Source organism: Cherax quadricarinatus, chromosome 17 (genome assembly GCF_038502225.1).
Source record: "Cherax quadricarinatus isolate ZL_2023a chromosome 17, ASM3850222v1, whole genome shotgun sequence".
In the NCBI taxonomy this organism is placed as follows: Eukaryota; Metazoa; Arthropoda; class Malacostraca; order Decapoda; family Parastacidae; genus Cherax; species Cherax quadricarinatus.
In genome coordinates this window covers 46,751,114-46,765,818 of record NC_091308.1, presented here as the reverse complement: position 1 = coordinate 46,765,818, position 14,705 = coordinate 46,751,114, and the positions used below count along the sequence as shown (strand labels likewise).

At 42.2% G+C, this 14,705-nt stretch overlaps 1 protein-coding gene across 1 annotated transcript in view; it reads right to left on the bottom strand.

Annotated features, from left to right (window-relative positions):
• LOC138852841 (uncharacterized) overlaps positions 1–14,705 on the bottom strand; it is a gene marked incomplete at its 3' end in the record, with an annotated part of 1,165,962 nt that overhangs the window by 47,702 nt on the left and 1,103,555 nt on the right. Inside the window, 1 exon segment of the mRNA XM_070086012.1 lies at positions 7,836–7,969. Within this exon segment, the coding sequence (XP_069942113.1) occupies positions 7,836–7,969 (134 nt within the window).

Here is a 14,705-nt window from a genome sequence, read left to right as displayed (position 1 = left end):
TACATGAGTGGGAGGGGTTGGATTTGAGTGGGACTTGCACATCGGAGCTTGTTTCTTGGGTGGCATTGAAAATTGGGTTGGGCAAATGTTTTGTTAGTGGGATGAATTGTAAAGGACCTGCCTAGTATGGGCCAACAGGCCTGCTGCAGTGTTCCTCCTTTCTTATGTTCTTATATAATACCAGGCTCCTTCCTTATATAATGCCAGACTCCTTCCTTACATAATACCAGGCTCCTTCCTTACATAATACCAGGCTCCTTCCTTATATAATGCCAGGCTCCTTCCTTATATAATACCAGACTCCTTCCTTACATAATACCAGACTCCTTCCTTACATAATACCAGGCTCCTTCCTTACATAATACCAGGCTCCTTCCTTATATAATACCAGGCTCCTTCCTTACATAATACCAGGCTCCTTCCTTACATAATACCAGGCTCCTTCCTTATATAATACCAGGCTCCTTCCTTATATAATACCAGGCTCCTTCCTTATATAATGCCAGGCTCCTTCCTTATATAATACAAGGCTCCTTCCTTATATACCAGGCTCCTTCCTTATATAATACCAGGCTCCTTATATAATGCCAGGCTCCTTCCTTATATAATACCAGGCTCCTTCCTTATATAATGCTAGGCTCCTTCCTTATATAATACAAGGCTCCTTCCTTATATACCAGGCTCCTTCCTTATATAATACCAGGCTCCTTCCTTATATAATGCTAGGCTCCTCCCTTATATAATACAAGGCTCCTTCCTTATATACCAGGCTCCTTCCTTATATAATACCAGGCTCCTTCCTTATATAATGCTAGGCTCCTTCCTTATATAATACAAGGCTCCTTCCTTATATGGCAATATAAACACAAATGCAGTATAATGTGATCCTTTATTGACTACGTTTCGCCCACACAGTGGGCTTTTTCAAGTCACAAACAGAACTACCTGGGGTGGAAGGAACGCGAGTATTTATAGTCCGGCTGAGGTCAGGTGAAGAATGCTGCATCTGATGATGTACCGAGTTGGGTTGTAGAGTCTAAAAACTTGGGTAGCTTGGAAAGGAGACTGGACAAGTTTGTGAGCAGACCTTCTACAGTGTTCTTATGTGGGATAGCGATGAAGGAGTTTCTTGGCAAGTGGTTCAGCTATGTTATAGAAGCCACTATTCTGGTTGAAGTTGTCGGATATAGAAATAAGTGATGATTCCAGGATTCTTCGGTATTGAGTGTTGTCTTCTGTGGCGATAAGTCTTGAGTTTCTGTAGTTTATCAAGTGGTTGTGTGAATTACGGTGTTGTACGCAGGCATTCCTTGTGTCGTCAGACCTGCTTGCGTATTGGTGTTCTGAAATGCGTGTTTGGAGGTCCCTTGATGTTTCGCCCACGTATAACTTGTTGCAGTCATTACAAGGGATTATGTATACCCCTGCAGAGGATGGAGGCTTGTCCTGCCTACTACTGGTGATGTCCTTGATGGTCGTGGTTGTGGAGGTAGATACTTGGAATGATGTTTTGGCAAAGATGTTGGAAACATGTTTGGCAATGGAGTTGGTGGGAAGGACTATGTATCTCTTCTCGGCAGTGTCTTCTCTGGGTGTGTTGAAGATGTTTAGTGCTCGCCGTCTGCAGTCTCTGATGAAGTGACGAGGATAGTGGAGTTTGGAAAATACTTGTTCAATTATAGTGCATTCTTCCTCAAGGAACTCGTTGCTGCAGATTCTGAGTGCACGCAGGAAGAAGCCTATAATTACACCACGTTTGGTTTTGGTGTCGTGGTGAGAGTAGAAGTGGAGAAGATCGTTTTGGTTGGTGGGTTTTCGATAGACTTTAAAACGAAGTTCGTGGTCAGCTTTGCAGAGTAGAACATCAAGGAAAGGAAGAGTGTTGTCGACCTCTTCTTCAAGTGTGAACTGGATTGAAGGCTCGACCTGGTTGAGCTTGTCTTGGAGAGCTTGAACGTTGAAGCGTTTTGGTTGGTGGGTTCTCGATAGACTTTAAAACGAAGTTCGAAGTTCGCAGACGGCGAGCACTAAACATCTTCAACACACCCAGAGAAGACACTGCCGAGAAGAGATACATAGTCCTTCCCACCAACTCCATTGCCAAACATGTTTCCAACATCTTTGCCAAAACATCATTCCAAGTATCTACCTCCACAACCACGACCATCAAGGACATCACCAGTAGTAGGCAGGACAAGCCTCCATCCTCTGCAGGGGTATACATAATCCCTTGTAATGACTGCAACAAGTTATACGTGGGCGAAACATCAAGGGACCTCCAAACACGCATTTCAGAACACCAATACGCAAGCAGGTCTGACGACACAAGGAATGCCTGCGTACAACACCGTAATTCACACAACCACTTGATAAACTACAGAAACTCAAGACTTATCGCCACAGAAGACAACACTCAATACCGAAGAATCCTGGAATCATCACTTATTTCTATATCCGACAACTTCAACCAGAATAGTGGCTTCTATAACATAGCTGAACAACTTGCCAAGAAACTCCTTCATCGCTATCCCACATAAGAACACTGTAGAAGGTCTGCTCACAAACTTGTCCAGTCTCCTTTCCAAGCTACCCAAGTTTTTAGACTCTACAACCCAACTCGGTACATCATCAGATGCAGCATTCTTCACCTGACCTCAGCCGGACTATAAATACTCGCGTTCCTTCCACCCCAGGTGGAAGGAACCAGAGCACTGCTTACTCACGATGCATTACTCTAACAGAGTAAAGATCAAACCAGCGAGTGGCACAACCAATGAGTCGTCCAAACTAGCACTTGCAGCTGTCGTTAGTGGCAGGCTGCAAGTCAAATGTAATGCGATTTTATCGCTCAAAGAGGCCTTTGTTGTCGTCTGTACAGACGACACAGAGGCTGAGAAACTACTTACCACCACTGCTACTACCACTCTACGAGACCAGGGATTTCTTGTCTTGACTTCCCCAGCACTGAGGGCCAGGAGAACTGTGTTCCTCAAGCGACTCGACAACCTTATCACTGTACAGGCCACCGAAGAAATCAAGTCATCTATCGAAGCAAAGAACCCTTGGGCCAAGGTGGACTTCATTACTAAAATACCCAATGCTTCATCCATGCTGAAGGTCACCTTCAGTGACGTCAACATGGCAGCCAGAGCTCTCGCTGAGGGCCTGGCTATTCACTACTTCCACATCAACCCAGCCTTCATCGAAGCAGAGAAATTCCAACATATCTCACAGTGCTATAATTGTTACTCATACTTACACACCACAAATGATTGTCCTACCAAGGACAAGAAGTTCTGCTCCACCTGTGGCCGTGAGGGTCATGACTTCAAGAATTGCACTACTGCTTCACCACCTAAATGCTTGAACTGCAAGAATGACCACCATACTCTTGCTGCCAGGTGCCCTACCAGAAGAGACATACTCAAGAAACAACAACAACAAAAGAAACCCAACCCACAAGCAACCACATATTCTGCTATCGCCAAGCTTCAAGCAGACACTACCAAGATACTACATGCCACGCAAGCTGCTCCCACCACTTCCCTGCCAGCACCTATTGCCGACTCCACCAAGATTCTTTGTTGCATTATGTATGCTCATGTACAGAATGCAGCTGAGCCTGGTTCCTTCAACACCACCATCAATGAACTTTTCAAACTAAATAATATGCCTGGCCTCACATTCCCTGCATCACCACCTTCCACTGAGATCCTAAAATCTACTGCAAATATTACCAGCATCACCGCTGCTCCACCGCTGTCACAACCTCCACTAGACACAGAGATGGACCAATCAGAGACCTCTGAGACGTCGGCAAAACCCACCAATGAGAGTCCACTACCGCTTTCATCCACTGCTAGAGCAACTGACCAGTCGGAAATCTCGCCTTCACCAGTTCAGCCACCAGCCAAGAAAGCAAAAACACAAGACACTGCGGATGCACCTCACGGTGCCACTGTCACTGACACTGCTGCACCACAACGGGTCCGATATCTGAAGGGTGTATACTTCTACACAACCAAGGAGTATAAGAACACAATGCTGTCTTCAGAAATCCATCATCACCTCCAGGACGGAACAGTCAAGTATACCTACGACCAAACTGCTACATACACCACTGAAGACATGACCAGACTACTCACTGCCAACACCCAACACCTTGTGGAAGTCAGGTACACCTCAAAGAGAAAATTCAGGATGCTTCAGAATAGGGACCTTGAAGACGGTACCCTCGTCTAGCACGACTATCCATGACCATTCACCCAGCACTTTGCTGTCCGCTAAAGCTGGGGTGTGGCTCCAATCAACCCTGTAACTGCTGCCTCTGCCCGACTGCGCTTCTCTTTGGGGAAGTCAGCGCAAGATAGAAGAAGACGATATCCTCCAACCGGAGGGCCAAGAAAGAAGAAAGATGATTATCGTCACCCTCCACCCGGGGGGCCACTGCCGGATCACCATCTGGAGAAGACCTGGGCCAGAAGGACCTGCGAATCAACATGAATGAAAATGAACACCAACACACGACACTCCACACAGGAGAGCACAGCGCTAGCACGATCGACACCATGCATTGCCCTTCTAGGGCATGGTTGGTGCCAGAGCCCGAGTTTGTACCTTACAAGATGAAGGGGGTACTTGTGCCTCCTCCCATGGGAGACTTAGGTCTCAGACACTCCCTAGACAGGGAGCCAGTGCCGGGCCACCACTTGGAAGGGCCCGGGCCGGGAAAATACCGGCGAATCTTTAACAACAACAACACCCCAGGTAGTTCTGTTTGTGACTTGAAAAAGCCCACTGTGTGGGCGAAACGTAGTCAATAAAGGATCACATTATACTGCATTTGTGTTTATATTGCCATTGTGTCGGTATTTTATACCATTTATTTCCATCCTTCCTTATATACCAGGCTCCTTCCTTATATACCAGGCTCCTTCCTTATATAATACCAGACTTATTTAAGGATTATCAAAGCTTATTTAGGTTTATCAAAACTTATTAATTGGGTAGCACTGAGAATGGGTTAGGCAAATATTTTTGTTAGAGGGTTTGGGTTTGAGCAAGACCTGCCTAGTATAGGCCGGTAGACCTGCTGCAGTGTTCCATCCTTCTTATGCTCTTAAAACGTGTAATTATTTAGTACAATCCTTGGTAAGTGTTACCGAGAAACTGGTTTAAGACACGTGAGCAGATAGTAGGATCAAGATCCCAGGATTGAAATGTTTTCTGATAAATATTTCCTAGTGTTTGCTGGAGTTTACGTGGACCAGGTCTGCTGATGGCTCAGGGTCTGATCAACCAGGCTGTTACTGCTGGCCGCACCCAGACCGACGTACGAACCACAGCCCGGCTGATCAGGTGCCTGTCTATTGCTTTCTTGAAGACAGCCAGGGGTATCTTATACCTTTACCTTTGAAGAGTTTCGAGAGTTTATCTACTCTCTGAGCCCGGCCATGGGCCAGGCTCGTCTGGTGCTTGACTGGTCAACCAGGCTGTTGCTGCTGGAGGCCCGCTGCCCCACATATCCATCACAGCCTGGTTGATCTGGCACCTGGTGAAGATACTTTTCTAGTTTTCTCTTGAAGGCTTCTACACTTGCTCCAGCCGTGTTTCTGATATCTTCTGGTAAGATTTTGAACAGTCTGGGACCCCGGATGTTGATAGTGTTCCCTTACTGTCCCCACCGGACCCCTGCTCCTCACTGGGTTTATTTTACACTTCCTGCCATATCTCTCACTCCAGTATAGTGTTATGGCAGTGTGCAAATTTGGGACCAAGCCCTCGAGTACTTTCCAGGTATATATTATCATGTACCTCTCTCTCCTCCGCTCCAATGAGTACATGTTCAAGACTTGCAGGCGTTCCCAGTAGTTTAGGTGCTTTACTGGCTCAATGTGAGCCGTAAACGATCTCTGTATTTGTTCCAGCTCCGATATTTCTCCTACCATGAGCGGGACCGTCAGCACTGAGCAATATTCTAAGTGAGGGAGCACTAGCGATTTGAAGTGTCACCATCGGCATCTATTGGTAGTCTTCCTAAAGTATGCGGGGAGGCAGTTGAACAGTCTTGGGCCCCTGACACTTACCGTATTGTCTCTTAGCGTACTCGTGGGGCCCTTGCTTTTCATTGGGGGAATGTTGCATCTCCTGCCCAGTCTTTTACCTTCGCAGGGAGTGATTTTCGTGTGCAAATTTGGGACTAGTCCGTCCTGGATTTTCCAAGTGTATATTATCACATTTCTTTCTCGGCTTGTATATTATCATGTATCTTTTCAACGTTCCCAGTAGTTTAGGTGCTTTATCGTATTTGTGTGTGTCGTGAAAGTTCTCTGTACATTCTCCAGGTCAGCAATTTCGCCTGCCTTGCAAGGGGCCCGTAAATATACAGCAATATTCCAGCATAAAGAAAACAAGCGACGTGAAGAGAATCATCATTGGTTTGGTATCCCTTTTTGTGAAGGTTCTCATTATCCTCATTGCCTGGCCCACGGCCGGGCTCCGAGATAGCGAGTCTCTCGAAACTCATCAAAGGTATATCAAAGGTATCCATCCAATCGTTTTCTTAGATGTGATAGCAACACTGCTGTGATCTCTGAAAGTGAGATCCTCTGACATCACTCACAGGTCTTTCAAATTAGTTTTTCGCTCTATTGTGTGGTTGGAATTTGTTTTATACCCCGATACGGTTTTAATTTACTCGATTTTTCCATATCGGAGTAATTAAAATTTCTCTTCGCTGAACTTGACGCTGTTTTCCGCGGCCCATTTAAAGATTGGGTTGATGTCCGCCTTGAGTCTTTCAACGTCTTCGATGGATGACACCGTCATGCAAATTCGAGTGTCATCCGCAAAGACACGGTGCTGTGGCTTACATCTCTGCTCAAGTGTCTTTCTAAACCAAGTAATTATTGTGATGTATTCTCTAGTGTCTGACCTTATACAATGTTTCCATACCTGCAGTACAAATTTAAGATTTTTATATGGTGCATATCAAAGTTAATAATGATGAAATTCTAAGTAAATACATAACCTCACTATTCTTCCCTAAAAAAATTAAATCTTGTTTATTTATGGGACTAGCTCACTCTCATGAAGTAATATATAAAAGGATATTTGTAAGGTATAAAGACCCATTTCGTCTGTACATATTCATGGTAGAATTAGGTGTTGACAGCTTAAGATGAGAAGTGAGGAGAATCGTGGGCACCAGTATGTCAGTACTTGGTGACCAGACTTGCAAAGAATGAACCAGCAAGTGTACCTTGGATAGCAGTGAGCGCAAAAAGGTTGCAACTCAGTGACGTATTATGTTTAAATCTTCTAAGAACCTCTCATAAGAATCAAACAATACCATATAGAGAACAGACAACCCCCTTATAGAAGGTAGATATGTTCTTATAAACTAGCAGACAGGCCCTTCGAGAAACCAGACAAACCCTATTAAAAACAGACAACGACTCATAGCAGACAAACCTTCATAGAAAGTAAACCCTCTTTTAGAAAATAAACAAATCTCTAACGAAAGCAAACAAACCAAGGAGGTGACTGGTTTGGGGGAAGTACGTGTTCTGCACGAGTCAGAAGACCTGCTGCAATATTCCTTCATTCTCATGTTTATATATAAAACCTTTTATAGAAAGCAGAGAAATCCATATAAAAAACACAACCCCTTAGAGAAAGAAGACAACTCCTTAAAGAAAGCCGACGAACTCATACAGAAAGTAGGAAGTTCTTTGTAGAAAGTAGAGAACCCTTTAAAGACAGTAGACAAACGCAGATAGAAGGTAAACAGCCCTTATAGACAGCTGATAACACAAGGAACACTGCTGACTTACCTCTCTTGAGAGCCAGTGTCATGGAGCCACCAGTGACAGAGTACAGGCCGTTGCATGTGGCATCTCCACTCTGTGCCATCATGATGCCAGAGGAGGTGTTGTTGTCCCAGGTTTTATACACGAAGCACTGGTACCTGTGGACAAGAGAAGTACCCGTGTCAGTGGATGAAGGTTCCAGTGGTGATACCATTGGGGTTAGTGCTTAAGTTGTTCTGGCTATTATGTAAAGATTATGACTAATTATTTTTTTTCTCTCTCTCCCCGGATCCAGATTATATATATATATATATATATATATATATATATATATATATATATATATATATATATATATATATATATATATATATATATATAACTTTTATTTCTAGTGAACCTTGCCAGTATATTGTTTTTTTTGCGCTTAACATGCAGAGTGAAGGGGAGTTAAAATTAATTGCTAACACAGCGGCTAACGGCCAGTTTACAGAATAAAGAACTAAGGTTATAACTCATTCCGATAGAAGTTTAATGTTTGTATTATATAAATAGTTAATAGTTAACATAGGCTACCACTTGAATATATATTTATTTCGTTTATGTTTATTTTATGTATGTTGTTTATACTACGTGATAAAATTTAAGTAAATTTTTATGATTGGTTTAATATAGCTAATTGAGGTTTAGATCGGCAGATACTCCGATCAAAAAAAAAGAAATTCAATCACGAGGGAGAATTCACCAAATTTAACGTCAACAATAAGAACATCAACTGGGAGCGAGTCAGTCGTGACGTTACTGAATTATGTCGCGGAAGACGATATGACCTAACATGTAGCTGAACGAGTTCCTCGGGAGGACGACCTCACTGGAGACTGAAGTCTGTCCTAAACACGCACCCCTACAGCAAAGAATACGATAATGCATATTAGAGAGAGAGAGAGAGAGAGAGAGAGAGAGAGAGAGAGAGAGAGAGAGAGAGAGAGAGAGAGAGAGAGAGGAAGGTGAAGGAACTGATAACGGTTTCTCAAAGGCACCAGATTTTCTGAACCACAAAAGGAAACACAGTTTAGAAAAACAGAGAACGCAGAGCTCAAATTTAATTTGTCACGTAAAGTCTACTTAAGACAGAAATGAGATTAAACGAAATCCCAAATACTTTCATATGCTTAAACTCTAATTGCTACCGACACCTCCGCAATTTCTAGTAACTTTAACTGCAACTGATTTCAAGGAAACCTGGGATAGCATGCCCATGCACTCTGTCTCAGGGCCAGACATGTGGAAGTCCTTAATAAATCAAGAACTACAAGAGACCACTATCTTGTGACCTAAAATATTCGACGGAGAAAGAGTGTGGACACCAGAGTCATCCCTCAGTCACTAAAAACTACCAGCATAACACCACTCTACGAAGACTGAAGTACAGCTATCGCAAAAAAAAGTACAGACCAACAGCACTAACATCACATATTATCCAAATCACAATTTTTATTAAATAGCAAGTCTGCCAGACACATGAAATCCCATCAGCTGCGTAACACAGGGCAACATAGGTAGAGAACGGGTCGCTCATGTCTTTCGCAAATGCATGTCTTCCGTTAAACACGGATGAGGTATACCTTTGATGAATTTTAAGGTATTCCATAGTTTTCCTACTCTCAAAGCCCAGCCAGGCCTGTCTGGTGCTTGCTTGATCAACTAGGCTGTTACTGCCAGCGGCCTACTTGTCCACATATCTGTCGTAGCCTTGTCGATCTGTCCAATTTCCTCTTGAAAACTTCTACACTTGTTCGGACAATGTTTCTGATATCTTATGGCAGTGTTAAACACTCTGGGCCCAGTGATGTTTATACAAAGCGTCCACAGCGCCCCTATTTTTCACTTGCTTTATTTTGTACATTTTCCCACATCTCTCACTCCAGTATGTTGTCCAGGCAGTGTGCAGAGTTGGGATAAGGCCCTCAAGCATCTTCCACATATATATTATCATGTATCTTTCTCTCCTCTGCTTCAGTGAGTACGTATTTGAGACTGAGGCATTCCCAGCAATTTAAATGTTTTATTGGCTCTATGCGGGCCGTAAAGGATCTCCGTATGTGTTCCAGCTCTTATATCCCACCTGCCCTGAAAGGAGCCGTCAACACTGAACAATGCTCTAAGAGAGCACAAGAGGTTTGAAAAGTGTCACCACTGACACTATCTTCTTTGCTTTCAAAGTTTTCATTATTATTCCGTCATTTCCCTAGTATATGAGAGATTTGCCGTTTTGTTTTCTTTGAAAAAAGGTCAGGTGATATTATTTTACCTAGATCTTTCGCTTGTTCGTTTTGTTATATTTTGTAATCTCGCATTATTCTTTCCACTTCTAAGTAGTTGGATCTTGGCGCTACTGAACGTCACGTTATTCTCGACTGCCTACTGCAACACTTTTATATTTTCTTTTAGTTTTTTCATGTCCTCTGCCGAGGTGAGTTTTATACTTATTTTGGTATCATTTACAAATGATAATATATATAACTGTGGTTAGTGCTTTTGTTTATATCTGCTATGAGGATAAGAAACAGGAAAGGCGCCAGGACCATACCTAGGGGTTGTAAACTTTATATTTGCTGGTGCTGGATTTTGCTCTGTTAACTACTGCTTTTGGTGTTCTGTTCATCAGAAAATTGAAAATTCATCTGGTTACTTTACTAGCTATACCTAATTTATGAGGATTCACTCCATGATCACATTTGTCATATGCCTTTGAGAAATTCGTGTAAACCACATTTGTATCTTGGTTGTTTTCTAAAACCTCCATACACATGTTGTTAAAACCTCCATACACATGTTGTTAAAACCTCCATACACATGTTGTTAAAACCTCCATACACATGTTGTTAAAACCTCCATACACATGTTAAAACCTCCATACACATGTTGTTAAAACCTCCATACACATGTTGTTAAAACCTCCATACACATGTTGTTAAAACCTCCATACACATGTTAAAACCTCCATACACATGTTGTTAAAACCTCCATACACATGTTGTTAAAACCTCCATACACATGTTGTTAAAACCTCCATACACATGTTGTTAAAACCTCCATAGCTGGCCAGGGCTGTATAGGTTATGGAGGTCCATAGTATAATGCGATGTCTTATCTCCCTCTCAAAGACTTTTATGATGTGTGACGTTAGGGCTACCGGTCTGTAACTTTTGACTAATGCTTTACCCTTTATGAAAATTTGTGTCCGCACTCTTCAAAGCCTCTGGGACTTCGCCTATATGGAAACTCTTCCTTCAAAGAATACTGAGTGCTCGTCCTAGTCGAATTTTGCTTCTTTATACATATGGAATTCCACGATTCTTATCCCGGTGTTGCATGAGTGGTCATGTTTTCTATTTCGTTTTCGAATTCTTCTGAATTTGTACTTATGTCAGTTATGTGAAAGTGTGGCCTTCAGGGGTAACGAAAAAAAATTCTGCATTCTCCACCTCAGCTTTCGTTTAATGGATTGTTGAACATCGATTCATATTGGTATTTTAAAATTTCGCTCAATTCTTTTTCATCGTTAGCGTATGAAGCTCCTGCGATTATTAGAACAATTCTACATAGTTTTTAACTTAAATGTTGCATGGGTGTAAAAATATTTGGGTTTTCTTGTAATATCCTGGACAACTTTATGTTCCCTTTGTGCTTTTTCTATCTGATACGAAATCTTAAGATTTTGTTCTAACTCGGCAATCTCTCGACAAAACTTTTTTCTGTTGTGTTATATTTACATTTTGGAAACCCTTTTCTCCTTCTGTCCATTCTTCTATACTCTCTACATTTGCCCTTCTTTTAGGCTTTCTCAGAGTTTTTTATTTTACACAGACCTTGTATTCTTCTGTAATCATGTTTTCCAGGCAGTGGTAAGGGTTTCGATGCTCATAACTTTCCAGGGTATGTCTGATAGTTCTTTGTTTATTTTATCCTATTCAGTTCTATGACTGTTGAAGTTAAATTGACTGGGCATCCTTCTCTCACACTATTTTTGGAATTTTTCATTCCTGCATTTATCCTTATTTGTACTGCTATGATATTATGATCAGAGTATACTGTTTTTGTTATCTGTATGTTTAATCAGTTCTTCGTTGTTCGTGAAGAACAAATCCAGTGAATTTTGAATCCTAGTGGGTTCTGTAATGTCTTGTGTCAAAGCCAACTTTTTTCAATGCCCCATTAACTCTCTGGTATGTATCTGTTGAAGTTAACGAACCTCTGGGAAATATTTCTAGTACAATGCTGTGATTTAACATAAGAAAGAATGAACACTACAACAGGCCTACTGACCCATGCGGAGCAGGTCCATGCCCCCCCCCCGGATTAGCCCAATCAAACCATACCACCTTACATTTCAAATTTAGGAGACTGAAATCTCAGAGGATAATATTTGGTGCAGGATTCGCCAGGTTTTCAAGCCATCCATCTGTTTTCCTTATCTGTTGTGTGAACTCAGATGTTGCTGATGGCGGGTTTATATACAAGGAAACTCGGTAAATTATTCGTCTCCACTTTAAAACCCAGTACTTCTATTGTATCTTTTATTGATCTCAAGAGGTCTGTGCAACAAAAAATGTCTATCACAATGAGACCTACTCCTCCCTGTAACCTGTTTACTCTGTCACATCTATAAAAAAATCTGTTTCTTAACCCATAACTTCCCCATCCAAATCATCCCTTGGATGTGTTTCTGTGGAAGCTCCAAACAATACATCTGCTTCTCTAAGGAGCCCACTTATATAGTTAAGTTTGTAATCCCTAAATATTAACAAAGAGGAAGGAGGATTTACCCTTCGGCTCTGTTAATGCCTCTGGTGCTGTGCCATCCTCTAGTACGACTCTGTGTATTTATATTCCCGGTCTCTCCAGTACTGGTAATATTGGCTGATGTAATTTTGGTCCTGGTGTATGACGTACTGATGAACTGTATCGTGTTGTCACCTATATATATCCCCTGTTGTATTTTCTTGGGTTCTGGCGGTTACTCTGGTATATTTCCCCATAAAAAATATTTTGTACAATGTTTCCCGTTTCTTGGTATGTATTTTTTTTATGCCGGTGAGTGCTCTTTACGTGGAAGTTTAGTCAGCTCAGATCATAACATTTTCTGGTCACTAATGATGACAGTTACATTTCAGGGTAAAAATATTTACATTTTTGCCAGGGCGACACCGGCTATTCCCCAGCATATTGGAACACTTTTAGATCCATGGATATTTACATGTGTATAGAGTATAAAATTTGTGTAGAGGGAATAACTGGGAAAGTGAGCAGGTAGATATTTAATAAATTAATATACAAAATCCAGACAGAAATGTTAAACCGAAATTGGAGGCAGCCACAGCACTGTTCCTCAAGGTACGGTATTACCTACACTTCTCTTTCTCAATTGTATAAATTGAGACATTGCGACATTAATCATAACACTGTACTGTCTTTTACTGGCGCTATACCAGAATTTGCATGAGAGTGGCCACGTCCAGCGAACCTTCAAGTTGATCTAAATCAAGTTCTCCAGTGACTAAAACGGGGTACAAGACAGATTCTGATCATTCCATAGTGCGGAAACTCAATGTGGAAGTGACATTGTTGGAGGATCACTCGTTCAATAATCATACAACATAATTATCACCAGGACACTGAAAATGATTGAATGGATAACTAGAACATTCAAAACGAGAGATGCAAAATCAATGATGATTCTCTTCAAATCACTTGTTCTCTCTAGTCAGGAATATTAATGCATACTAACGGCCTTCTTAAAGCAGGAGACACTGAAGAACAGGAACAGATCTGAAGAACCTTCACTGTTCATATAACTTCTGTTATGCATCGAAACTATTGGGAATGCATGAAGTCCCGCAATTGAACTATATTTCTTGAAACGTAGGCGAGAAAGGTACTTCATAATTTACGCCTGAAAAATTCTAGAGGGACTGGTCTCAAACATGCAGTAGAATCATTCTGTACGAGAGCAACAAACTTGGCAGACGGTGCAATATGTCTCCAATGAAATGCAGGGGTGCGATGAGTACACAAAGAGAGAACTGAATAAGTGTAAGGGGTAATACCAACTAACCCCTGGCCATTATCAGAAGAGAAATTCTTAAATTCCTTAAGTCGGTTCCTGCTCAACCGAGCTGTGATGCATACGTTGAACCTTGTGCCTTGTGCCCTTGTGCCTGGTCAGCCAGGACAGCAATTGAGAGGCCTGGTCCGAGATCGGGCCGTGGGAGTCGTGACCTCCAGTAACGAATACAATTAACCTGAAGGTAACCTACATATAGTATGATTTGTCTGTCCTTTTCACTCGGTAGGCAGTGCAGGGGTGTTGTGCATACACCAAGAGATTAAGACAAAAAGTGTCAGAGCCCAAAACTGTTTAGCTAGCTCCCAGCATACATAAGGCATATTACCAATAGGCAACTGGACAGATACATAAAGTCAGTACCTGACCAGCGGGGGTGTGGTATGTATCATGGATTGCCTGTGGTCAGCAGTGACAACCTGGCCCTGATCTACCGCAAGGTTTGGTCACGGATCGGTCCGCGGGGGTAATGACCCTCGAAATACCCTCCAGGTGGGTAGAACACAGACAACAGGCGTGCATGAGCGTGTTCGATAGGAGTGAATGAAGATGAATGGTTTTTGGGACCTGACGAGCTGTTGGAGTGTGAGCAGGGTAATATTTAGTGAAGAGATTCAGGGGAAACTGATTATTTTATATAGCCGGACTTGAGTACTGGAAATGGGAAGTACAATGTTGCCTGCACTTTAAAGGAGGGGTTCAGGATATTAGCAGTTTGGAGGGATATGTTGTGTATTATTATACGTATATGCTTCTAAACTGTTGTG